The following is a 27449-nucleotide window of genomic DNA, read 5'->3' as shown; positions in this document are numbered from 1 at the left end:
CAAATATATTGGACCAATGATAATGGCTCGGAACTATTCTCTTTGGACTTATATTGACTTTAGAGGCAGCAAGCATAATTCCTTAGCTTATATTCAATCACATGTCTAAAATAATTGTAAATACGCTGAAGAGCACTTAAGGATGAAAATAGACCCCAGTGTAAGTCTTCCACTGCATTTCTTGCCTGATCGCTTTCACCTATTTGCAGATCGGAATGGCACAGCATGGGTGCTCTGTTCTTTTTTTTTTTTTTTGTCATGTGGTTTCCTAATATTTCACTTGATACTCTATTGATGTTTAGGCTAGGTTCACATCTGTTTAACACCTATACACCCGAGAACCATAACCATTTATACACTATTCACCATGCCATAGCATAGCATTAATCAGTGTTATCTGCGATCATTGCATAGAGCCTTCCTGTGGCAGACTCTATACAGTGATCGCCCATCTGACTGCCGGGAGGACTGCAGTCAGATACAACGATCGGAACCCTCATAGTCACAGCTAAGCTCCTGTCACTAAGTGTCGCGGCACTTCAGGGGTTAGCGGCGGCCCCGCCGCATGATCGCAGTGCGCCTTTTTTAACAGTGAGGAAGTGGCTGCTGATAGCAGCTGGTCCCCACATGCTATCAAGTGAGCTCAGCTCCTAAGCTCACTTCATAGCACAGCCAGACACACTGACGTACTGGTGCATCATAGGTCCTTAATGGGTTAATTGCTATATCTTTGTAATGGTGCAGTGTCTATATAGGGTCTCTTTTTGCAGAGCTTGAATTATCATATTGTATAATCTGTATTTTTGGGTTTCCAAGGTAACAAGTTACTTAATTGTTGGTGACATTTACTTGAAATCTAGTATATACTATGAGAAGAATTGTTAAAACTTTTTACTGTCACACAGACCTGTTTTGTATAATAGGTAAGAACCTTGTATTGTTTGGATATTTTCTTTTTAGCAAGGCTACTCTGAGTTCCCCTTTAATCCCCTCACAAGCATGGGAAAAGTATGAAAGCATGCAGCAAACTGCTGCAGACTTCAATGGGAAGCCCCTCCCACAGCTCCCTGCGCCCCCCATTCCAGTTTCGAATGAGGAGAAAGTGAAAGCTTACCTGACAGGTCGGCGCTCCCTTCCTCCTCTAGATTGTACCATGTAAAACAGCCCTTTTATCGGTGTCGCACATACTGTAAACTGCAAAGTTGTATGTTGGCTCTTTAGATTTCTTATCTGAAATCTACTCTGCCTGTGGCTTTGGTTGAGGAGGTTGAAGTAAAGAGTTAGAAGAAGCTCATTTATTACTTATGTTCATGATATTCCATGCAGGCAGTTATCAGGCTTCAGTGAGTTATATCCAATGGCAAGCTTTACATATTGGGGTCTGCAGTTCCTGAAGAGTAATGATGATCTTCCAAGTTTCCAGCCTTGACGTTGAGGTGTAAATTTTTCCATTATGATTTATGGCTGCAGTTTTTCATAAATCTCCTCTAAACATAGATTAAAGCAGCAACTAATTGTGTGCCATGCCTTACAAACCAGATAAGCGCTCAAATTTATATTGGGTTCTGCGCTCTCTCCACATGAATAACCAGTGCTGTAAATAAAAATGCAGTTACTTGGATTGTGAAAGCTTTAAAGGGAATCTGTCAGCAACTGGGCCCTTTCAGAGTTGCTGACAGTGTGCTGTAGCGAGCAGTCCCCTAGTGAACATTTTACCTTTTGGAAATTTGTCCATGCTGTAGATTATGCATAATCTTCTATTGTAATTAAGAGTCAATGAAGAGTTGTGCCTCAGCATTTGTGCCTCCTCCTCCTCCTCTTCATGAATTATCAATGCTGCCCAGCCTTCTGCTCACTCAGCTTTCAGTTAGTATCTGCCAACAGAGGTCTGATCTATAGTTGAATCTCCGAGTCTGTGTTGTAGCTGTGGTCTAGGGGCTAATCACCTGTCTAGAGACCAGCAACAGTTGAAATATAGTTATTTCTTTTTTTATCATTATTGTATCACTTTTTAAAAGGCAAAATAATTCCCAGTCAGGTCCAAATTAGTTTTCAAGTTAGTTGTTTAATACATTGATGAGAAAAAATAAAGTATATAGTTTAATATTTCTTCATAATTGTATAAAAAACTAATTGAATTTGTATCTGATTGGGAATTCTTTGCACTTTTTAAAAATGATACAGTAATGAGAAAAAATAACAATTTAATTTCCATCAGGGGAATTGAACCCATGATACCATGTTGCTGGTCTCTAGATTTACCTATAGACCACAGCTCCTACACAGGCTAGGAGGTTCAACTATATCTGATTACAGATCAGTCCTCTGTTGGCAGATACTGAGTGAGCAGGAGGCTGGGCAGCATTGATTATTCATGAGGAAGCAGTGCTAGCAGGCAGCAGGAGTGCTAGAGTGAGGCACAAACACTGAGCCGCAACTTCTCCTTGACTCTTTATTACAGTAGAAAATTGCACATAATACATTCCATGGAAAAATTACCAAAAGAGAACATGCTCTCTAGGGGACTGTCAGCACCTCGGATAAGGCCCAGAAGCTGACACATTCCCTTTAACTGTGCAAAGTGTTTATATTCCTAGACCCAGGATCGTGACTAGGCATGAATATTTAGGGCCCAAGCCCTGAATGAATTCAGCCTAGCCTGAAAGTTTTTTTTTGCTCCTGCCATCCGCAGCCCACCAGTGCCAAAATGACGGAAGCCGCAACCTCTAATAGTGATCCCTTGCCTGGCCCACACTATGTATTGCCCGCCCCACGTAACGCCCAGATGCTACTCCAGTGACGGTACCCGTCACTTGTTCATTGGATGTGTGCACCGCAGCAGCACTAGCATCCTGCCCAGCTTTTCTCATGCCTCCAGAGACACGTGCTCAAGTGATGTCACCTGGCCATTGTACAAGTGCGCTACAGCCGGCTGTAGTGGCGCAAAGCTCCTGCCCTGCCGTGCTGCGTCACCGCAGCAAGCGATCGCAGCAAGCGATCGCAGCATCCTGGACATTGCTTCGTATTGTAACCGATGGGGGGGGCTTAGGTGAGAGAGTGTGTGGTGGGGGATGGGGGTCAGGTGGGGAAGTATGTGTGTGTTGGGGGGTCAGGTGAGGTGGTGCGTGTGGGGGATGGGGGTCAGGTGAGGTAGTTTGTCGGAGGTCAGGTGAGGTAGTGTGTAGAGAGTCAAGTGAGGTGTGTGTGGGGGATGGGGGTCAGGTGAGAGTGTTCGGGGGGGTCAGGTGAGGTAGTGTGTGTGTGTGGATGGGGGTCAAGTGGGGTAGTGTGTTTGGAGGGTCAGATCAATTGCAGGCAGGGGGAGGAAATTTATTACTACAGTGGGCTCAACAGGCACATTATTTCTATATGGGGGCACAGCAGTGCTGCATTATTACTATGGGGCCACAGCAAGGGGCATTACTACTATGGGGGCACAGCAGTGTGCAATATTACTATGGGGGCACAGCCAGATACATTATTAGGGCACAGTAGGGGGCGTTATTACTATATGGGGTGCACAGCAGGGACATTATTACTATGGAGGTGCACAGTAGGAGGTATTTTACAATGTGGGGTAGCACTGCAGGAGGCATTATTACTACATGGAGAGCACAGAAGGAGGAAATATTACTATATGGAGGGCAAAGCAGAAAGCATTATTACTATATGGAGGCACAGCAGGAGACATTACCATATTGGGGGGGGGGCACAGCAGGGGGCATTATTACTATGAGGCACAGCAGGGGCATTATTACTATATGGAGGGCACAGCAGGAGACATTATTACTTTATGGAGGGCACAGCAGGGTGCGTTATTCCTATGGGAGAAAAGCAGGGGAGTTTTTTACTATATGGAGGGCACGGCAGGAGGCATTATTACTATATGGAGGGCACAGCAGGAGGCATTATTACTATATGGAGGGAACTGCAGGTGGTATTATTACTATATGGAGGGCACTGCAGGTGGTATTATTACTATATGGAGGGCACAGCAGGAGGCATTACTATATGGAGAGCACGGCAGGGGCATTACTACTATATGGGGGCACAATTGGGGATCCTACATACATGGGGCAACCCACTTACCGAGCATGGCATGAAGTTGAAGAAAAAGTGCAGAGCCTAGGACGTTTGTCTGGCAGGTTCTGAATAAATGAATAGTAGCTGGAAGAAATCATCATGGTGGCCTGGGCCAGATGGAGAGGGAAAGAATATCTTTTTGCATTTTGTAGAAAGTTATCTGGTAAGAGTTCTCTGAGGTAGAAAAGGTTGGAAAACACTGGCCTAGAGGATAGGAGCTAGGGCTAGCCTCCCAGAGGCTGTGTACAGATGGCGCTTCCCATGATGGTGACCCTGACCGTAGTCCAGAGCGGGTGGCTGCCTGTGTCTACTTATCCGCAGTTGTTATGAGTATGCAAAAGAAGAGCCCAAGGAGCCTCATTGAAGAGTCTCAAAACACAGGACTAGCCAGATATCCCTCCGGGAAGGACCCAGCCAAGGGGTAGCTCCTGTTAGGAAACCACCAAAACCACCAAGTGGTTTTAAGTGGCCCTATAAGTCAATGTAATGACAAGGGATAAACCAAGGCTAGGTAACCATCCACATACAGCTGTTTCGGGTTGTTGCCCCTCATCAGTGTGGAGCAGGATTCTGGCTAGGTGGCAGCAATGCCTAGTAGAGCCATAAGAGAAACAGATTTGTGATCTCAGGGAGACCAGCCAAATGACAACACTGCCGGCTGCTAGTGAAAGCGCTCAATGCAGTGAAGTTCTAGGTGCATTGCCCCCTAGGAAACATGAATATGCAAAAGAAGAGCCCGTGGAGCCTCCTTGAAGAGTCTCACAACACAGGACTAGCCAGATATCCCTCCGGGAAGGATAGTCCTGTGTTTTGAGACTCTTCAGTGAGGCTCCACGGGTGCCTCCACGGGTTTCCTAACAGGAGCTACCCGTTGGCTGGGTCCTTCCCGGAGGGATATCTGGCTAGTCCTTTGTTTTGAGACTCTTCAATGAGGCTCCATGGGCTCTTCTTTTGCATATTCATGTTTCCCAGGGGGCAATGCACCTAGGACTTAACTGCATTGAGCGCTTTCACTAGCAGCCGGCAGTGTTATCATTTGGCTGGTCTCCCTGAGTTCAGCAATCTGTTTCTCTTATGGCAGTTGTTATGAGTGGCGGCAATAGAGCTGAACTATTAGAGTGCTCCTTGGGGTTACTAGCTTCTGCAATGGGCTCCTTTGCTAACCGCTTATGGCCTGTGCCCCAGATCTTTTAGGACCCTAGAAAACGCCTTGCCCGAAGCTGTGTTAAAGGTGACATTATTGCTTAATTCAAAATTTTCAGTTTTTACATTTGCATTCCCTACGGCAGAAAACAAGTGTTTATTATTGCTGCACTGAACTGTTTCCAAATCCTTATTAGATTCATAGAATGCAAATTATATTCTGAAATCAATAAATTTATTATGGAGCCTGTCTTGTTTAATGAAACAATAATATTCCCATGTCTGAAAGGTGTTATTACCAAATGAAAGCTGCTGCAAGGGAATGATGATGTATGATATCCTAATCACACAAATGTTAGCTATTTAATTGAGGAGTGATTCCCATCTAAGTTCACACTTACGATTGCTCATCTGCCGGTTACCTGCTTCTCTATTCGGTTTGGCAATCAGAGCAAAAGAAATAAATTGATCTGTTTCGATCCCTATTGATTTCAGCGGTCATTTATTTGCATCATTTTGCATTTGTTTCTGTCGATTTTTGTCATGCACAAATCCTCTCCAAATAAAAGGCAACATGAACAAAAAGGACACATTCTTTTTTATTTCCATGATGATGGTTGAAAACTTAGAGTGTTATATTTACTATTCATCTGTCGTAATCTTGTTTTGGAACTGAGCAAGCTCAGAAGAGGAGGAGAAACTGATACTGTTAGAAATAGATGTTAATGGTCCACTTATTTGATTGATAAAACCAAATGGGTTAAGTAAAAGAAATACAGTGGTGCCTTGGATTACGAGCATAATTCGTTTTGGGACTTTGCTTGTAATCCAAATCCACTCTTAAACCAAAGCAAATTTTCCCATAAGAAATCATAGAAATGCAGACAATTGGTTCCACACCCCAAAAATAATGATTTTATATTTTGAATAACATGTAAGACAAATGAAACAAACATTTATAAACAGCTGAATATGTGATATTATAGGTTACTGTGCAGTATAGCAATCAGCATGTGGAGTAAAATGTATAATAAGTGCATAAACCTGAAACACAGCAGCAGTTTGTAGATACAGGGTGGAACTGCAGATCCCCATAATGCAGTAGCCTAGTACAACATGCCTCCACAGTCCTGAGAGATAACCTCCACAGTCCTGTCCCCTGATGTAAGCCCCAGCCTGAAGTGGATCTGCTATGATTTGGAAGGCAAGGGAGACTTCCTGGGTCAGAGTACAGTGCTGTATACCCCGCTATATAGACCATGTCCCTCCCCAACTCGCGCTCCCACCTAGTACAGGGAGCTCTTAAACCGAAGCAATGCTCTTAAACCAAGTCACAATTTTGAAAAACTGTGAGCTCTTAAACCAAAACGCTCTTAAACCAAGTTACTCTTAAACCAAGGTACCACTGTACTAATCATTGACACCAGTTTGCAGATCCATTTAAGGGATCTGTTTGTATACATATATCCATCTACATAGAGGGTCAATATTATACTCTGTTTACCCTAAAATTAAGTATGCCCGCTGAACAGAACACCAGGGCATGTAACTAATTCTTTTTAGCCTGACACCCTACCTTCACCGTCTGTTGCGGAGCAGCTGCATGTTGGACATGAAGACAATCACCTACCGCCAACCCTGATGTTCCCTTCCACGGCTGTAAATGTGTAGGCAAGGCATCAAGAAGCCCATTACCTGCTGCCATCCTGATTTCCCCTACTGCCAGATGTAGATCTGCACACAGTCTGCCCTTATCCGCTTGCCTGCCGCTGTGCTGTAAGAGTGTTCTATGGTGACCTCTCCCTGGTGGTCAGAAGCTGCCATACCATAAGCTCTGTGCCTGCTGTGCATGTGACATGTGAATTATTCTACTTCGAAAAATAAGACATCCCCTGAAAATAAGACCTAGCGCATCTTTGGGAGCAAAAAGTTATGTAAGGCACTGTCTTATTGTCACAGCAACACAGTAGAAAGTTTACTATTGCACCTAAGATGCAGAATTATAGTATTTATAGTCAGACCCCCTTCAGAGGCCATAAACAAACTGAAGGGATTTGGGGAGTTCTTTTAGTGAGATGGGGAAAACAACTTAACACTGAAACAATAGATTTATAAAAGAGCTTTAAGGGATAGTGCGGTGATTTAACTTTTTTTGCTTAATTAACACTCATTACAAAGTTATAAAACTTTTGTAATGTGTTTTAATAAGCTGTCTGGCCCCATTCCCCCTCACCCAACTCCACCCCCCCACCCCCTCAGGAAGTTAAATAAAGTATACATAGCAAAATCACTGTCGACTCCATCCTCTTCTTCCAGGCGCCACCTTGGGTCAATGTTGTCACAACAGGGGGCGGGCCTGGTCTTCTTCCTCTTCGCTGTTTTCCACAGCTGTGAATAGGAGAGGAAAAGGCTGATGGTCAACTTGCGCACCAGCAGCCTTTTCATTGGCTGGAGCGCATCACATGGCTTCCAGATTGCCCAGCCCTGATTGGCTGAGTAAGCTGGAAGCCAATGAAAAGGCTGCTGGTGCCTTTTCATTGGCTGCAGCAGCAGCCTTTTCTCTCCCATTCAACCAGAAGTGAGGATAGCGGGGACATGGCTGGCGCGTGATTAGAACGGTGATGATCACCAGAGGCATGGTAAGAATAAATTCTGTCTGTTTGTTTTTTTTTAAGTAATTGGGACATATGTATTACTGGTATTTTAATTAAATAGACTTTGTTGTTTCAGCAAACTTTGCATAGATCAAAAGCGAATATAAGAAACTTTGTAATGTATCCTAACAGACAGAAATGCAACTCCTTTTGTTTACTGGTTACAACTTGTAATGTGATCCCTCAGCTAGCTACAAGTCAATGGAGGGAAGACAACAGCTAAAGGACAACTTGCAGAGCGGCAATCTGCCAAAAAATGCCATATCTAAGAAAAATAGTGATTGAATAATTGAAATCTACCCAAGGCTTTGTTTCAACCTGCATGCAAGCACATGCATTTGAAGCCAAACCCCTCTTTTGGCCAAGCAATGTTGCTGGAATATTTGACATTACTCTGCGACTACTGGAGAATGCAGGTGGACGTGGTTTCAAATGCATGCCGTAACCGCAATGTGAAAATGCAACGGTGTGGTAATTAACTTTTTTGGGGGGTTGAATGAAGATCATAATCTTTAGGTATTTAAAAGAGGTTAGAAAGTGGCCTTGTTTTTCTAGGTAATTATTTTTGTATAGATTGGTCCTTTAAGTGTAGCCATTACATATCTATTGGCAGTTTTGTTGATGTCAGCTTTGTATCCAAAGAAAGCTGAAGTATTGATTCTCCTTTCAAATAACTTGTAAACTGTAGTAACAGAGACAAATAAGGATCACAGGAAGTGGTGGCGTAGTGTAGGCTCGCAGGCAACCTGAACCAGACAAGCTTCCTTCAGAGTGCCCACACCGTGTCTGAAAGAGAAATCATGGCTTATCCCTCGCCATCAATACAGTACAGTACAACCCTCTGTGCTATAATCCTAATGACTTTTTATTTTTTGCTACTTTTTATTTTGTGTCTGGTCATATAGCCCCTTACAAACCCATAAATAATACTCCCCCCACATACTACTATGTAATCCTCAGTTCTATGCCAGTCTGTTCAATCTAGTGCTTTTTCTCCAACGCTCTGGGAGGAATTTCCTAAGCATTTCACATTTTTCTGGCACATGGGGCACTTTTTTCATAAGTTTAAGACACATTCATTCAGTATTTGTGCCCTTTTTTCAATGCTTTTTTTCCTCTGTTTGTCATTTGTTTTATTGTCTAAGTGGAGGCCTCCTTTATTATACTCAATGTAGTCTACTAGGGACTACATTTAAACAAATTGAACAAATGTCACCCGTAAACTACACTTGATCAATAAGTCTATGGCCACACCATGGTATAAGTTGGAATGCCTTTTTTGAAGGTATATCAATATTTGCCGGCAGTATAGGCAATGAAGTCTGATGTGAATGGGATCTTGGCAGCATGAAATGGAGGATGAGCTTCCAATCTGGAACTACTTGGAGTAAAGTTGGTGTCTAATATCCTAGTGTCTGATATCTACTTACAGGGCAGCATAAGCAGTAATCTACAGGGTTTAGGGATTCACTTGTCCTTTTTACATTTGTCTTAAAGATCTGCTGCATCTCCTGGGTTTCAATGAACTCGACTTTTGCTGAATTTTTTGTTAAAGTGAGAACACAATGTTACTGATTGCAATGTAACTATATGTAAATCTTAACAAAGCCCATATTGTATTCATGTGTGTCTACATAACCTGCCAGGAATTAGTGTAAGGACGTATCCTGTGGAAACAGCAATGGGTGCATTCTGGAGAAATGGTAACTTAGTTTTTCTTACTCGTGCGGTTGTCTGAGCTTGTTTTCTGTGAGTTGCCTAAACACACAATGTACTGCTTTCTGTGCTGCAATAACATGTTTTTCCTTCTATTTACAGACTGTTCTCTCTGCATCCGAAAGTTTCTGTCCTACAAGACGCAGTGTCCGACCTGTTGTGTGGTATGTCCATAATTTCATTTCTTACCCTTGTAAGCCACCGCTAGTCATCCACATTGGCTTCATGAACTAACCCAATATATATACTTTTGTGCTGATTGGGGCACAACTCTTGTCTGTTCCATCTTAGCTGCTGCTGCAGCAGTCCAATTAAGTGTGTTCCTTTTTGAGTTGTGACAATATCAATACGTCATAACTTTTAAGATTTTTTTTTTTGCTGTCATTCTGGCACTTTTATTGTGTGCCTACTGAGTTATTTTTTGTTATTGCTGATATGCAGGTTTTGATGAAATTATCCTTTACTAGTCCATTCACACATACAGGATCTGCTGCAGTTTTGATGCTGCAGGTGTCAATGTAACTAAACACGGCATCAGATCTGCAGCCTGCAGATCCTGTGCGTGTGGCCGTTTTAAAGTTTGTTTTACCTTAAAGGGGTAGTACGGCGCTAAAAAATTATTCACAGAATAACACACATTACAAAGTTATACAACTTTGTAATGTATGTTATGTCTGTGAATCGCCCCCTTCCCGTGTCCCACCACCCCCGCCCGTGTACCCGGAAGTGTTGGTGCATTATACATTACCTGATCCGTGTCGCGCATGTCCTCCATCTTGTGCCAAACGTCATCTTCTGCCGGCCGGCCGAATCGCTGCCACCGCCCCCCCTCCGCCGCGTCATAACTGTGCTCAGCCGCGATTGGCTGAGCACAGTTATGCTCAGCCAATCACGGCTGATGACGCGGCCGCACTACCCCTTTAAGGATAAACAGGCTTTGTGATAAGTAAATGTGCAGCCTTTTTTATTTTTAATTGGCATACTAGCCGAACTTTTAGTCACTTTTATAAGCAATTATTAAAGGGGTACACCGGTCCGGGGGTGTTTTTTACCAATAGCCGGGGAGGGGGTGGTTACGTCTCATGCAGCAGCTCACACCAGGAAGCGGACGGGAGTATAGGGGCGCCGCGATCCAGGACCCGGTGCTGGAACCGGGGAGGTACGTCACCTGCGCCGTTTATAACCACCCCCTCCCCGGCCATTGGTAAAAAATACCCCCGGACCGGAGTACTCCTTTAATTTTGAAGGTGATTATTTTGTCCTCAAGGGTTCTAAGTATTGAGGAAATCCGGTTACTCCGAAATGGTCTCTCGTTTGTCCCTGTGACCAAATTTAATTTCTTTGATTTGGCCAAAGATTTGTATCTTTTTTGGTAGGAAATTGAAGAGACATCGTTTTTTCTATTTCTATAACCTACGACCACAAGTAGAAATAAAGATCTCAGAAGAATACTTCCCTGGAATCCAATTACCCAATGAATTATTGGGGTCAGGAGAAAGAAAACCAGGGTTAGGACCATTTACGGATTTAAAACTGAAGAGTATGGCTATGCCACCAGTGGCGGATACCACTAGTGTGGATATATTCTTTTAAGTGGTCCTATACAAACTGGAGGAATTACCCAATACCCGGCTTAGATACAATCGGAACCCGACCATTGAGGAACAAAAGGCCCTTACCCTAATGGATAAGGACAAATCAATCGTCCTAAAACGTGCAGATAAAGGGGGGGACCTCATAATAATGGATCATGAAATTTACAGAAATATGTGTTTATCCATTCTTAAAGGGGTAGTGCTGAGCTAAACTATTTTTCACAAAATAACACACATTACAAAGTTATACAACTTTGTATTGTATGTTATGTATGTGAATGGCCCCCTTCCCCGTGTTTCCCCCATCTGTCAGGGGGCCAGTCAGGGCCGTATTTGCCACTAGGCACCCGTGGTCCGGTGCCTATGGCGGCACCCTGCGGGGGGGGGGGGGGGGGTAGGGCACCTGCAGGACACATTTTTAAAAAAATGTAATTTTATTTTTTGTTAACCCCCGCCGTTGACGGCCGCACCCAGGCTGTATGTGTGTATGGTGTGATGGGTTCGGCCGGGGGAGCAGCCGGGCGGCAGGGACAGAGGCAGGCTGGGAAGATCTCCCCCATGCAGGGCCAGTGTGAGCTTCCGGCACAGACAGCCTGTCACAGGCCCGAAGCTCACAGTGCAGCCCCGCAATGCCCGAACTTTTCTCCTGTTTGGCAGCAGCGTGATGACGTCACATGTACTCTGCTGAGCAGGGAAGAAGTTCAGGTATGGGGGGCTGCACTGTGAGCTTCCGGCCTGTGACAGGCTGTCTGTGCCAGAAGCTCACGCTGGCCCTGCGTGGAGGAGACCTTCCCAGCCTGCTTCTGTCCCTGCCCACCCGGCTTATCCACCTGCCACCCGGCTGATCCCTCGGCCCCCCGACCGCTCCCAATTTCCCCCTGCCTGTCACCTCAACTGCCCCCACCTATCCTCTCCCCCTGCCACCCCATCTTCCCCTCATCTTCTCCCCCTGCAACCCCAGCTGCCCTCCCATCTTCTCCCAGTCGCCCCAGCTGCCCTCCCATCTTCTCCTCCCTGCCCCCCATCTTCTTTCTCTCCCCATCGCCCCAGCTGCCCTGCCATCTTCTCCCGCTTCTCCCCCTCCCCCTGTGGCCCCAGCTGCTCCCCCATCACCCCAGCTTCTCCCCCTCCCCCTGTCACCCCAGCTGCTCTCCCTGCCACCCACAGCTGCCTCCCTTCCCCAGTCACCCCCAGCTGCCCACCTGCAGATAAGTTGTGGCCGGAGAAGTCCTCATGATGGCTGCACCAGATGGTGTGAGTTGTTAGTAACTGCACTGTGATCACTTCTATAGTGTGCTGAGCCTGTGTACCATTGGGGACTAAATGGGTCACTGTATTGTTTGCGGTAGTGTACTGACACAGCCCCGCGGTCACTACAGTACACTAGTGCAAACTTTTAAACTAGGACCCAACTACAACAGCTGCAGGCACTACAACTCCCAGCATATCCTGAGGGCTGCTGACTGTCAGTACATGCTGGGAGTTGTAGTGCCTGCAGCTGTTGTAGTTGGGTCCTAGGTGCATCATACACTGGATGCTTTGTGGGTGATCAGACCCCAGAAGATCACTAATAGGGGATAGAACAGAAACCTCTCCCCCTATCCCCTATTAGCAGGGCCGGACTGGGACTGAAAATCAGCCCTGGCATTTCCGAGCACACAGGCCCACTCGCCGCGCGGTGATAAGTTATGAGACGATGGTGTGAGTGCAGCATGCCTACATGTTGTATCATCACGGCCATGACTGGAATTGCAGATAATAACACAGTAAATTGAGTCAGAAGCTTCTGTCTCTGTACTATGTAGATGAGCTGCAGTTACAGATCGTCACCACTACACAGAGTACAGAGACAGAAGCTTCCGGCCCCGGTCACCATGCTGAGATTAACACCACCACCACATACTGACTAATACCACCACATACTGACTAATACCACCACATACTGACTAATACCACCACATACTGACTAATACCACCACACACTGACTAATACCACCTCATACTGACTAATACCACCGCATACTGATTAATATGATTAGTTAGTATGCGGTGACGTTAGTCAGTGTGTGTTGACGTTAGTCAGTGTGTGGTTGTATTTATGTCACCATATACTGATTAATACCACCAAAATATAAAGCGATAAGGCAGCACTCCAGGAATAGTGAATAATAAAGTGAATTTATTCACCCATAGGCTGGGTTCACACTACGTATATTTCAGGCAGCATGTGGTCCTCATAGCAACCAAAACCAGGAGTGGATTGAAAACCCAGAAAGGCTATGTTCACACAATGGTGAAATTGAGTGGATGGCCACCATATAACGCTAAATAACTGCCATTATTTCAAAACAACGGCCGTTGTTTTAAGATTACAGCAAATATTGCCATTAAATGAGGACCATCCACTCAATTACAACATTATGTGAACAGAGCCTTTCTGTGTTTTCAATCCACTCCTGGTTTTGGTTGCTATGAGGACCTGACATACCTGACCAAATACTGCCTGAAATATACTGTGTGTGAACCCAGCCATAATGTGCGGTACAACGTTTCAGTTTCTCTAGGAAACCTTTTTCAAGCAACACATGTGTTGCTTGAAAAAGGTTTCATCGAGAAACTGAAACGTACCGCACATTATGGGTGAATAAATTCACTTTATTATTCACAATTCCTGGAGTGCCGCCTTATATTTTGGATCTTTGTGGAGCCTGGGTCTGACTTCTGAAGGCTGTGCACCCACTAGAGCTGCACAGTGCCGTCTACGATTACCTGATTAATACCACCAGATACTGACTATGACCACCGCATACTGACTAACCCCACCGCTGCTACTGAATAACATCCACTGTACACAAATCACTATCACCTCATACAGTCATATAGAGGTGGACACAGCTCTACACAGGTTCTATACTCCATATATATTACACTGCAGTTATATTAGTTGACTCACAGGAGACGTCTTCTCTGATCGGAGTTCTTCCCTTTTCATCTTCTCCATCTGTCCTGGGCCGTTAGAACTTCTCTGAGCAACGAATCCACAGAATCTGCCAGAGAAACATATTAGGCTCCTCACACTGGCACCATCCTCCTCTCTATACACACTGCACATCTGTATTGGCCCCTGTACGCCCTCATTTAGTGGGTAGGCTGACTCTGTGATCCCATTTTAGTATATGTCCCTCCTCTCTGTAGCCCCTCCTTATAGATAGCCCCCTTATGTTGCCCCTCTTATAGAAGGCCCCCCCATAGATGCCCCCCATGTTGTCCCCTAATAGATGCCCCCCCCTTACAGATGGCCTCTCCTATGTTGTTCTCTTATAGATGGACCCCTCTCCCCTATATTGTCCCCTTATAGATATCCCCCTCTCCCCCAAGGTTGTCCCCTTATAACCCCCCTCTCCCCCCTATGTTTTCCCCTTATAGATGTCCCCCTCTCCCCCCCTTTCCTTATAGATGGCCTCTCCCCCCTCCCTTATAGATGGCCCCCTCTCCCCCTATGTTGTCCCACCCTCCCTTATAGATGGCCCCCTCTCCCCCCTTCCCTTATAGATGCCCCTTCTTCCCCCCCCCCTTTATATATGTCCCCCTCTCCCCCCTTTCTTATGGATGGCCTCTTCTCCCACCCCTTTATAGATGTCCCCCTCTCCCCCCTTCCTTATGGATGGCCTCTTCTCCCCCCCCCCCCCCCCTTTATAGATTTCCCCCTCTCCCCTCCTTCCTTATAGATCAAAAGGGGTGATCTATATGGCAAACGTCCTTGCCCAAAGGATTACATTGGTAAGACCTTTGGGGAACTGAGAAGATGTTTTTGCGAACACGTCAATAATATCAAACATGCCAGGAATACCCCAGTAGCCCGACATATGGTGGAGGCTCACGGCGGGATCCTAATCTACTCAGTTTTGCCGCTTTGGAGATTGTGAGACCATTGATTAGAAAATGAGATTTTAATAGGAAACTTTTATAGAAAGAGACTCAATGGATCTTTATATGTAAATCCATGACCCCAGATAGACTGAATGAGGCATTGTCCTTTACTTGTTTTATATCATTCTTTGCCTGCCAGATATGGACTTAAAGGGGTTGTTCGGCGATAAAAAATTATTCACAGAATAACACACATTACAAAGTTATACAACTTTGTAATGTATGTTATGTCTGTGAATGGCCCCCTTCCCCGTGTCCCACCACCCCCACCCGTGTACCCGGAAGTGTGGTGCGCTATACATTACCTGTCACGTGCCGACCACGGTCTCCGATCCTCAGAAGTGACGTCTTCTTCGGGAGGCCAGCGGATCTTCCCGAGTGCCGGCCGCCCTCTGCAGCGTCATCCGAAGCTCAGCCGCGATTGGCTGAGCATAACTGTGCTCAGCCAATCGCGGCTGAGCAGCTGATGACGTGGCCGCGTCATCAGCCGCTCAGCCGCGATTGGCTGAGCACAGTTATGCTCAGCCAATCGCGGCTGAGCTTCGGATGACGCTGCAGAGGGTTGCCGGCACTCGGGAAGATCCGCCGGCCTCCCGAAGAAGACGTCACTGCTGACGATCGGAGACCGTGGACGACACGATATGCGGTGAGTATAATGCACCACACTTCCGGGTCTAGCGTGGGTGGGGGGAAACACGGGGAAGGGGGCCATTCACAGACATAACATACATTACAAAGTTGTATAACTTTGTAATGTGTGTTATTCTGTGAATAATTTTTTATCGCCGGACAACCCCTTTAAGTCTATATCAGTATTATAACCCTGCCCATCACGTCCATGCAGTGATCTATGGCTGCGGACTAACCTCGCTGTCCTCTCATAGGGTCTCCTGGCAATTTGAGGACACGTGTTGAGACCACCACTTGGGGGAATCAGATGAGTATAACAATTATCTACGGATTCTACCCATGAATTAGTTTGATTTTAATCTCTTTGGCTTTGCCTATACCTGATATAGAGGATTATACGAATTAGCTTGGCTCTGTTTGTACCGGGAGGTTAGTGTTCACACTGTTCCACAGCCACTCTATGCAATATTTGCTATTAGGTATATACTTTTGTATATTGGTTATCGGTGAATATGACATTTAGTGCTGCAGTGGTATGATAAAACACATATATTTCTGTGGATTCTAAGTAATATATGTGCACTATTTTGATTCTGGGATATGAGCATTTTTTCCTGTCATATATTGCTCATTTGCACCTTTATGATGCCCTATTGAGGACATATGGATTTGGAATGTTAAATATACTGATTCACATCGTGCACTGGTGCTAGCATCCTTTTCTGTTTGGGGTTGTAATTGCCTTGTATATAGCTTGGTACATCAGACGGGTACAGCATATACAAGTAGGTAGTGTGCTTTGTTTATTGCGTAATTTGCGCTTTAATATGAGAGGGAGTACCATTCTTACTGCGGAATATCCGATCATACTTACCAACTGAGCTAGTATCTTCTGTTGGGGGCACTTTTCATCACAGTGGGGTAGCTATCTGTAGCGTACATCAACCTTTCCCCATGTGTATCTCGCTAGTACACTTTAGCTTAGATAGCCTAGCTGACCTGATATGTTAGGGCAAACTAGACACCATGGATAGGTTCCGCAGCAGGGCCGCTCTTTTCAGGGCGTACACTCCGCCTAGGGCAGGCATAGAGGGGACAGGAATTAGGGCTTTTTTTAGACCCCTACCATTGTTTTTTATCCTGAGTCCCCTCCACATCAACCTATCATCGTATTTGTCGTAATTTTTAGATCTAACCTAGCATAGGCATACCATTTGTGTTGGTCGTCTGTGTGTTTATCTGTTGCACCTTGTTTTCTAGTTTGATGTTTTTGGTAGTGAACTTTTGTCATGTTTTTATGGATAAGTAATAAAGTTTGATTTTATTTCCTTTTTCTGTGAACTTTGAGGCCTTGTAAAAAATCATTTTTATTGTTGGCAGTGAATTTGTAATTATCAATTTTACTTTTTGTCCTAAGCAAATATATTTAAGCTGAATTTGTTCTGCTGGTTGGAAAAAAATAGAGAGATAGAGGTATATATATCTCTCTATATATAATTTTTTTAATTACACCAAATAATTATCGTCTGTAGTAGTAGTACAGGTACAGATGATGAGTGTTAGTATTAGTAGTACAGGTACAGACGAGGGATGTAGGGGAGTACTAGTAGTACAGGGACAAATAAAGGGTGTAGTTGTGGTAGTACAGGTATAGATGAGGGGTGTATTGGTAGTACAGGTACAGATAAGGGGTGTAGTAGTAGTACAAGAATAGATTAGCATGAGGCAGACTGGGGCAGGAGGGCAGGTCCCCATGAAACATTGGTGACTGGTAGAGTATGGGGCAGACTGGGGGGAGCATGGAGCAGACTGGGGGGAGCATGGAGCATACTGGGGCAGGAGGGCACATACCCGGAACAACCCTCCTCCTTTCACCCCCGGCCGCATATGGAGGAGTATACTCCCCACCACTGACCCGCCCCCATAGCTGGATGAAAACACACGCTCCCCTCCTGACATGGAAGTCCCCGGCGTCTGGAGGAGGCTGCAGGGACTGCACGATCGGGTGATTGTGTCGCTGCTGTTACTGAAGCTGTACAGTGGGATCAGTGGGCGCAGTGTGGACCCCCGATCCTGCTGTACAGCTACAGCACACTCAGCGACACCATCACCTGATCCTGCGGCCTTCTCCAGACACAGAGGACCTCCATATGTGGCCGGGAGGGGAGCGCGTGTATTCGTCCTGCTATGGGGGTGGGTCAGCGGCAGGGACAGAGGACGCTACTGGGTGCTCACTCCTCAGGCTCCTCTTCAGTACCTGGAGGCTGCCACCAATGCGCCTCTACCCCTACCACTCGCCCGCATCCAATATTTTTTTTTTTTTTTTTTTAAATTCTCAAATTCTGGGCAAATTATTTACATTAATTTGATTAATCGCCCAGCCTTAGCTTACTAACAGTGACTGTAGGGTTAGTGTCCCTTTATTAGGGGCTGTTGCTTTAGGCTGAATATATTATAGTAGTAAACATTCTCTCCTATGCAGCCGTTAAATGAGATAGAAAAACATCTTCAGTATTATTTGGTGCCTATTCATACCTCAATACGGCAGACTCAATCTCATTTATGATGCCGCCAGCTCATTTTGTTCTTTATAGAACTATTGCTAATGCAAATCACCCTGGTTTATTGAAAATGCAGATGTTTCGTGGCTTAGAAAAGAGTTTGTCTACATATGTAGATTTGCTGAAACCTTTTAAAATTAGTTTTATACACTTTCTGCCTCCCCCCTACATGCTTTACATTTATGTTAAAACTGCAGCGCTTGGCTCAGTACTTCAATTACATGACACTGAACAAACCCAAAGGGTTTTAACCTGTGACGTCAGTGGCGTGTCACCATCATACAGCTTGTTCTCCTGCAGTCACAAATGCACAATTCATATGGTAGATAAATGGCCAAGCTCTGCAGATCAATGCAGGCCACTACACTGTGAATAATTTAACTCTGCATCACTTGTGTGAAGCAATTATGATAAGTCACGAATGATTTGGTGCTGTGCTTCAGGGGATGTACTATGGATATTCCATAAAAAAAAATTGGAAGTGTTCCAGAAATGTTTGCTGTGTTAATGGCTTCTTTATGTGCTTAAGATTAACATCAAAATTATTGAATGAAAAACATTAGGTCTGCAAGTATTCAGGTATGACGCTTAGGATTCTTTTATTAATATTTAATTGCATTAGAACAGAAAAAAGAACATACAAAAAAAAAACTAAAGTAGATGGAAAGTCTTACACCAGCCAGGTATGAACAAACACATTTACTTTTTATATTGCATCACACAATAAAGTGAAAAATTAAAATAACCCAGAATTACATTGACAGACATAGAAGGCAACAGCCAGACTTTCACTGAAATGAAGTACTTGCATCCGTATCTTTTTACATTTAATTTTTTTTTTTTTATCTATGGCTTTATCCATCTTTTCCTCGACTCCCTAGGGCTGCAACTTCTTCAGCCACTGGTATCCAAATGCCTCGAGCTTGCTTGACTTGCGCTTGTGCCTAACATTATCCCATTAAAGAAAACGTGGAAAACCTTTTAGAAAATGAAGCATTTTCTTCTTTCCTCAGCGGGGTATGCTTATTTTTGCTATGAGTGAAGCAGCATCATTATATTGTCCATGTGGAAATTGACCTGCAGTGTGAATTTTAAGTAGAATTTAAATATACCTTAATAGAAAAGCATAAATTACGTGGAAACAATGCAGATTTGTTGCGGGTTTTCCCCTTAGTACCTGCAGATCAGCATAAGTCATACCTACCCATCCTGGTGCCCCTGCAGTGCAGCGTCACCAGCAGATCTCAACCTCCGGTCTCCGGTTTCTCCCAGCTTCCTGTGTTGTCATGACATGGCAGGAACTCAGCCAGTCAGTGACTGCGCAGTGTTCCCGCCTCAGTCACTCAATGGCTGCGCTGGCTTTTCTGGGCCAGGTTGAAATTTTGCAAGACTGGGAGCTGTAGGGTGCCAGCATGGGTCTGAGTGGTGATTCTGCGCTGTGGGGGTACGGGGATGGGTAAGTATGACTTCTTTGTGTTAGCACCCCCTGGATTTTCACTTTTCACTAGAGTTCTCCTTTAAGCCTTCATTGTGCAGTCTGTTGAGGGTGAACATTGATCTCCTAGGGCACAATTTGCTGTAAAATATCACTACTTTTGTTATGATTTTGAAGGAATTGCACCAAAAATGGAGCAATTACACAATGTGCGTCAGAAAAGCGCTAATTAAATGCTCATTAAATGCTGTGTGTGGACATAGCCTTGATCTGCACTCATTTACAGAACCTTTTACACAGCTTGATGATCATGCAGCCCATTGCTTTTAATCAGCAGCATATTATAAGGGGGTGGTGTATCTTCCCAAGAACAAATGAATCGGGCAGTAAAAATAAATGTGCCTGATCCTTCTCACTTCACATCTGCTGTAGGAGGCCAGTTACTGTAGGTGACAACAGTACATGTTACATAATTGTTGACTGTTTCAGCGAGGGGGAGCAGGGGGGGCAGCTTCCCTGGGTGCAGAGACCCGGGGGGGGGGGGGGGGGGGGTCAGCACCAGGGCCGGCGTCAGCACAAGGCATACCTGGCTAAGTGCCGGGGCCCACAGCACCTCTAGGGACCCAGTCTTCTGATGTTTGGCCCTCTCACTGTAGTGCAGGATGAGCACTGAACAAAAGATACAGGAGCCAGAGCAGGACCTGCACAGAGAGAGAGAAGGGTAAAGGACCTGATCACATGACCTGAAGGTCCTCAACCTCACAGTGTGGAGATCCGCCTGACAGAGAGGAAGAGGGAAAAGACTGAAATGTAAGTGCTGTTTGTCAGTGTCTGAGTATGTCAGTGTCAGTAATGTGTGTTTGTGTATGTTAGTGGTGTCTCAAATGATTGTGCATAGTGGATGAGAGGCCCGCTGAGGGTTTGTCACCCTAGGACCCGCAAAAGCCTGAAGCCGGCCCGGGCCAGCACAGAGAGCAGGACGGCAGTGGATGAGGCAGTGAGGATGTTTAGCTGATTAGCAGAGGTACTTCTCATACAACGTTTTTCCCACAATTTTGCTCAAACCAGGGCTAGACAGGAGACAGTACAGTTACTGTCTCGTGGCTGTTATTGTAGAAGTTGAAGGACCTTGACATGTGACTATGATGTCATGGCAGGTCCTGTATGTACACTGCACTATGGAGGACGAAGAAAGAAGATACAGGTGTGTCGGAAGGGGAGGACAATAAGGGGTGCCCAGTCTGGGGAGCAGGGTGAAGGGTGACCATCCTGGGGAGCAGGGTGAAGGGTGACCAGTCTGGTGTGGAGAGGGGGGCAAAAATGTACGGGGTGACCAGTCTAGTGTGGAGAGGGGGCAGGGTGTACAGGGTGACACACGAGAGTTGGGGTCCAGTGGCGATTTAGGGGTCTGGTTGTACATTATTCTATACTTAACCCAATTACTGCCCTCTCCAAATATATATATCGCATTTATATAAATCTTACCTACTATTTGCAGGGGTAGAGAGCCTTGGCTCTCCAGCTGTTGCAAAACTATAACTCCCATCATGCCTGGACAGCCAAAGCTTTAGCTTTGGCTGTCCAGGCATGATGGGAGTTGTAGTTTTACAACAGCTATAGAGTTCAGGTTCTCTACCCCTGCAGATAATAGGTAAGGTTTATATAAATGCTATATACAGTATATTTAGAGAGGGCAGTAGTTGAGGGGTTAAAGCAACTCTGTACCCACAATCTGACCACCCCAAACCGCTTGTACCTTCAGATAGCTGCTTTCAATCCAAGATCTGTCCTGCGGTCCGTTTGGCAGGTGATGCAGTTATTGTCATAAAAGTGACTTTTAAAATTGCAGCTACGTGCCCTACGGGCGCATCTGTGCCCTAACTTTGCACCACCCACTCTGTCCCTCCGTCCCTCCTCCCCGCCCTCCTCATTATTAGGAATGCTCCAGGCAGATTGCCTATTATTCACCACCTATGTTACCACAGCACATGGGCTGGATCGTTAAGGACCTGTGCGATGCCCTGGCCCCTGGGGGCCACTTCCGCAGTGCTGGTGTTATGAGCGGGCAATGACCGGGACAGCTGCAGGGTGTATACTTGTCACGGTATAGGCCTGAGGGCGGCACAGCTGAAGGGCCGGTCTGTGGAATCTGCGGGTGATGATGGGCATGCGATTCCTCGCTGCACTTAGTCAGGGCACCAGTTAGTGGACACCTATGCCAGGGTTCAGTAACAGCGGTTTTATTATAGATGAGGTAACTAGTAGCAACAGTTCTGTCCGGATGCAACCGGGTATATAGCAGGCTTTGACAAATAAAGCAGGAGTGGTGCTGCATAGGATGTGAGAATACGTGCCGGATGATGGGAGTAGGAGTATGAGAGAAATAGCGTTGCTGGGTAGTTTACTGGAGAAGAATACTTGCTGTGAATCCTTGCAGCGATGAGGAGAGATAACGGAATGACACCCAGATGAGAGAGAAGACTCCGGACACTTGAGCAGGCAGATACAGCCGAAGACTTGAATATAGCAGAGCACTCGATCCACACTTCTAGTGGTGAAGTGGGAGCTGCAAAGAAGAAGTCCAACTCCTCTGAGGTAGGAGAGGGACGACACACACCCTCCTTGCTTGGAAGCAGGGGGAAGACTCACTTGTTAGGAGGAAGTGGGAGGTCACATGGTTGCTCCTGGCCAGAGCTAGTCGGCCATTGGAGGAACCATGGTTACAGGGCACTGGCACGGTCACGTGATCAACAGCCTTGCATACCACTGTACAATGTAATAATACACAGGAATACACAAGAACATACATGAGAATGCACATTACCAGAGAATACTAGGGGAAAACCAGCAGCAGTTGCAGTGCAAACACTTAACAGAACAGGCATTGACACAGCAATAGAAATGGCCATAATAGGAGTAGTAGTCTGCATGTTCTGGGACACTGCACCTGTGCAATGTTCAAACAGAAGTAAATGTTCCCGTGGCATTCCCAATGATGAAGAGGGTGGGGAGGAGGGATGGAGGGGGTGGTGCAAAGTTAGGGCACAGATATTCCTGTAGGACACGGGGCTGCAATTTTAAAATTAATTTTTATGACAATAACTAGACCGCAGGACAGATCTTGGATTAAAAGCAGCTATCCGAAGGTACAAGTGGTTTGGGGGGGTCAGATTGTGGGTACAGAGTCACTTTAAGTATAGAATAATGTACAACCGGACCCCTAAATAGACACTGGACCCCACTTCAGGTCCCCATCAGGACCCCATCAGGACCCCATCCCAGATAGTGGTGCGTGACGTGACATAAGAAGGTTAAGAGGTCTCACTAGTTCAGTTCACGCTGCTGTATAGCCTCTCTGCAGTCCAGTCTCCTACTCTTGTACCTAGACCCCCTGGCCCATCCACCTGCATAGATTGTCAGACCTCCCTGGCCTGCATAAACCCTACTTGGCATGTAAGCGATCCCTATCCTTATAACATAATGTAAAAAACCCAAACAATTAAAACATATGCATGGGTGTAACAATAGCTGTATGGACCCGTAGCTGTTATGAGGACCAGAGGTTAAAGGGTTACTCCAGAGAAGGCTTTTTTTGTTTTGTTTTTTTTGTTCTTTTTGTGAATAGATTGGGTTTATGAAATTATATTACTATGCTCATCACTTGATCTTTATGGCAGCTCCCATGGATAGAACACACTTTATATTGACAGCATACCTTTTACTTTAGAGTTGGAGGTCAAACAATCATTCAGAAAACAAGTTATTGGAGGTATATAGCCACCTTTTAGGTTAGTTCTTATTTAAATATTTTATTAAGTAGGCAAAAGCAAGAGTACATGTCAAAAGGAGCATATGAAAAAAAATTAGGATTACAGACAGTGATATATTTAGTATTTATATATATAGTAGATGATTCAGGTTCATAATAAATATGGGAGTGAGCCGTGATAGTAAATCATTGTTGCCAGGGATTTAGTAGAAAAACAGTATATACTTCTGAAATAAAAAGAACAAGAACAACAAACAAACTAGTAGCTGGAGCCAGAAACAATAGTGCAAGAATAAATGGGCCCATAGGTACCAGCCAACCCCCCCCCCCACTAAAGAATTTTAAGGATTCCCAGTGTTCCTTGAATATCTTCTTTACTGTACCACTCAGAACCACTGAATTGCATACATCTGTTCTGTCAGTTGGAGATAATTCACATTCAATAAATCTGCGCCAAGGGTAAAAAAAAAGAAATGTGGAGCAATTACCAGGTGTGTGTTGGGTATCCAACCTCTCCACAAAAAGAAAATCTTTGAGCTGGTTGTGCACAATTCCGATAAAGAGGGGATAGATTCTTCTAGCTAATGTCGTAGAAAGCATTTCTTGAATGCTAATATAGAAAGATGCATGGCGTGCATTGAAGTATTCCCTGAGGAGACGCTTGGTAGTGAAGCTGGTAAATAATGTAAAAGGCAGCTCATCAAATCAGAGGTGACATCTGATCTATGAATTTTATACATTCTAACCAACCTCTCTGGACTTTCGGGCAAGATTACCGACAATGAAGCAGGTCAGCGCGGGTTAGATCACATTTAGGGCAGTTTCTCAAATAAAGTGAAGGTGCTTCAGTAAAAGCAAAATTAAAGGCATAAATTGCCCTATGGATGAATTCAAAATGCAGTTTCCTCCACTGTTCTGAAATTATGCAATTGTGTATACATTTTAAACCCATCAGTATTTTAGAACTTATGTCCCCGCCACAAAGTAATTCTTCCCATTTAGAAAATACAGTAGCTTCACATCCCGCTAAGAAAGTATTTTTAATAGATTGATAAAGCAGTGGTAGATTTGTTTTTTTCAGTTGGATTACCTACAAGTAAATCAAGTACACCTTTTTTTCTACTGCTGCAAAGTCCTTTACAAGTTTCCTACATATGTTAGTTCAGTGTAGTTTTAAGCCTAGTGGCCAAAATACATACTGAAAGATTTCATGATTGTAAAATACACAGTACAATTGAAAATGTAAATTAAAAATAAAAAGTCACCAAATCCTATGAAGCTCATTGCTTAACATAAAAACCATGATGTAAACAATAGGCTATTTTTTGATAACCCATTTCCTTTAAAGTACTCAGTAAAATGATCAATGCAATATCTTAGTTTTACCTTTTTAATAAATTGAACAAAAATTGCAAACATTTTGTTTTACATTCTTATTTTGGGGACTTGAATGCAGAATAACGTGAGAAAATGTTTTTATTTGAGCACAAAGCCACAAGAAACCAAAAAATGAAAAAAGTGCAAGCGTCTGAAGACATTCCAAATGCATTGTGTAATAGGCTTGTACGGCTGTGTACAATTTGAGCAGAGCATTATTTTCTTGTCTCTAGAGGCAGTAGAATGACTGAGTACTAGATTGGAAAAATGAGTTTATTCCTTTAAAATCCCATGACACTTGACCAAAACAGCATAAAACCCAACCTTTTGTATATGTCTATTACTGCTGTGTCTGTGTGCGTTACCTTAAAAACATAATCTCATTACACAAGAGATGTTTCTTTTCTTAATAACCAGACAGGTCCATATTACTTATCCTACTACTGGTTATATAGCATAACTTTAAAAGAAATGTTAGCAGGACATGGCCGTTTATTTTTAAATACAGACAACAACCCATGAATAGTACTAGACTGTGATCCCACATTACTGGCCCAATCGGACTGACGTATAAATGATACTAGTTGGCATACACTATAAAGCTAACACATTAGAAGAATATTAGCTGCAGAGGTGTAGCTATTCTCTCCTGTACCCAGGGCAGAGATTCAATTTCCCATATCGTCCCTTACTCCTGGTATATAAAATAAATATATATACATACACACAGTGGTACCTTGGTTTAAGAGTAACTTCGTTTAAGAGCGTTTTGGTTTAAGAGCTCACAGTTTTTCAAAATTGTGACTTGGTTAAGAGCATTGCTTTGGTTTAAGAGCTCCCTGTACTAGGTGGGAGCGCGAGTGGAGGAGGGGTATGGTCTGCAAAGCGTGGTACGCAGCACTGTAGCAGACCCACTTCAGGCTGGGGCTTACATCAGGGGACAGGACTGTGGGGGGGGGGTCATCTCTCCATACCTGTAACCCCCCTCTCCCCGTACAAAGAGTGCTGCATTTATGTGCCCAGTCTGCCCTGCTCATTCCTTCATGCTCCCTGCAGTCTCTGTCAGCCCTTGTGTTTCCCATCCTCTCAATTACTGTACATTAACTTATAGTATCATATATTCTGCTGTTTCTGAATGGTTCTTTCATTTTTTTTTCAATGTTCAGAATAATCATTATTTTTGGGGTGTGGAACAAATTGTCTGCATCTCTATGGTTTCTAATGGCAAAAATTTGGTTTAAGAGTGGATTTGGATTACAAGACCAGTCCCGGAACAAGTTATGCTCTTAATCCAAGGCACCACTGTATTGGATCTATAGTGTAGACGGTGCAGTGGCAGCTAAGGTCAATAAAGTGCAGCAATGTCTACAGAAAGTATTTATTTATTTTTAATAGAGTTCAGATTGTATCTTTTGTATCTTTACTCATTGTTGTGTCCCTTTTTCAGGCTGTCACAGAGTCTGATTTACGGAATAACCGACTATTGGATGATCTGGTGAGAACATTTGTCAGTGCCAGGTACGTCTTTCTCCCTTCCCTCCTGTGCTTCTTGGTCTGATGTAAAAAATAAATACTTAAAATAATGTGGAGTATTGTTTTTTTATTTTCAGTTCTTATCTTGTTTGACTGGGTAAATGTATAATCTTTTGTGGGCTAGAAGGAAGCCTTAAACCTCTTTAGTGAAGGAGGTAAAGGCTGATTCAGACTGTTTAATGTGCAATATACTTAAAAACAGTGAAACATACATGTGTATGCAGTAAAACATTTCCAGCATAGCTTCCAGTGGTCCAAAAGTATTGTCATCCCATAAATAAACTCTCATCCTTCCTCTTCCCCCTGCACAGCTTTTTTCTCTTGGTGATCTAGCCACAGGCACAGTGATGTGCAAACAGAAACATAAGTGGTGAAAGTCAGCTCAGCTTGGGCATGATCTTCAGTTTCTTGTTTAGGAAGGGTGCACGGATCAAACGGTGGCTTTCCGTTGATTCAAGAAGAAATGGTAATGGTCCTGGCACTCCACAAAAAAGGTTAAAATAAATTATTTTTATATTTCATTATAAGATAAAAACTTGGCTGCTGCGTCTGACCAACGTGTTTTGTGCGCATGTGCTCTTAATCATGGTCTACCGGACGGTCTCTGCAGCACTAAAACCAACTTACAGCCGATTGGAACATGTACTGTATATCGCTTAATTATGTATTGTATTTTCTGATTGGCTGTCAGTTGGTTTTAGTATGTGCTGCTGGGACCATCTGGTAGAGCACGATTAGGTGCACATGTGGGTGAAACGCATTGGTCCGACGCAGCAGGCAAGTTTTTATCTTGTGATATAAATTATTGTGAAATAAAGTATTTTTGTATTTTAACATTTGTAGAGTGCCAGGACCATTACCATTTTTTTTTGTTTTGTTATTTTCCACGGTAATGTGTAGCCGGTGTGGTGTCTGAATACTGCATGATAAAGATGAAGAGATGTGGATTGATGATTTTTTTATATTATGTATGTATATATATTATTTCTATATATTATATTTTCATTTGTAGGCAGAAGAGAT

At 44.2% G+C, this 27449-nt stretch overlaps 1 protein-coding gene across 2 annotated transcripts in view; it reads left to right on the top strand.

Annotated features, from left to right (window-relative positions):
• Nucleotides 1–27449, top strand: part of RAD18 (RAD18 E3 ubiquitin protein ligase) — a 305725-nt gene that overhangs the window by 25111 nt on the left and 253165 nt on the right. The window contains exons 1-3 of one of the 2 annotated variants that reach the window (XM_069968716.1): nucleotides 9520–9583; nucleotides 9699–9760; nucleotides 26341–26411. In XM_069968716.1, coding sequence (XP_069824817.1) covers nucleotides 9562–9583; nucleotides 9699–9760; nucleotides 26341–26411 — 155 coding nt within the window. In that variant the 5' untranslated portion in view covers nucleotides 9520–9561. Of the gene's footprint in view, nucleotides 1–9519; nucleotides 9584–9698; nucleotides 9761–26340; nucleotides 26412–27449 lie in introns of those variants that run through there. The other variant, XM_069968715.1, reaches the window with a different exon arrangement.

The sequence above is a fragment of the Dendropsophus ebraccatus genome, chromosome 4 (assembly GCF_027789765.1).
Source record: "Dendropsophus ebraccatus isolate aDenEbr1 chromosome 4, aDenEbr1.pat, whole genome shotgun sequence".
NCBI lineage: Eukaryota > Metazoa > Chordata > Amphibia > Anura > Hylidae > Dendropsophus > Dendropsophus ebraccatus.
This window is presented reverse-complemented; position numbering and strand designations above follow the sequence as displayed.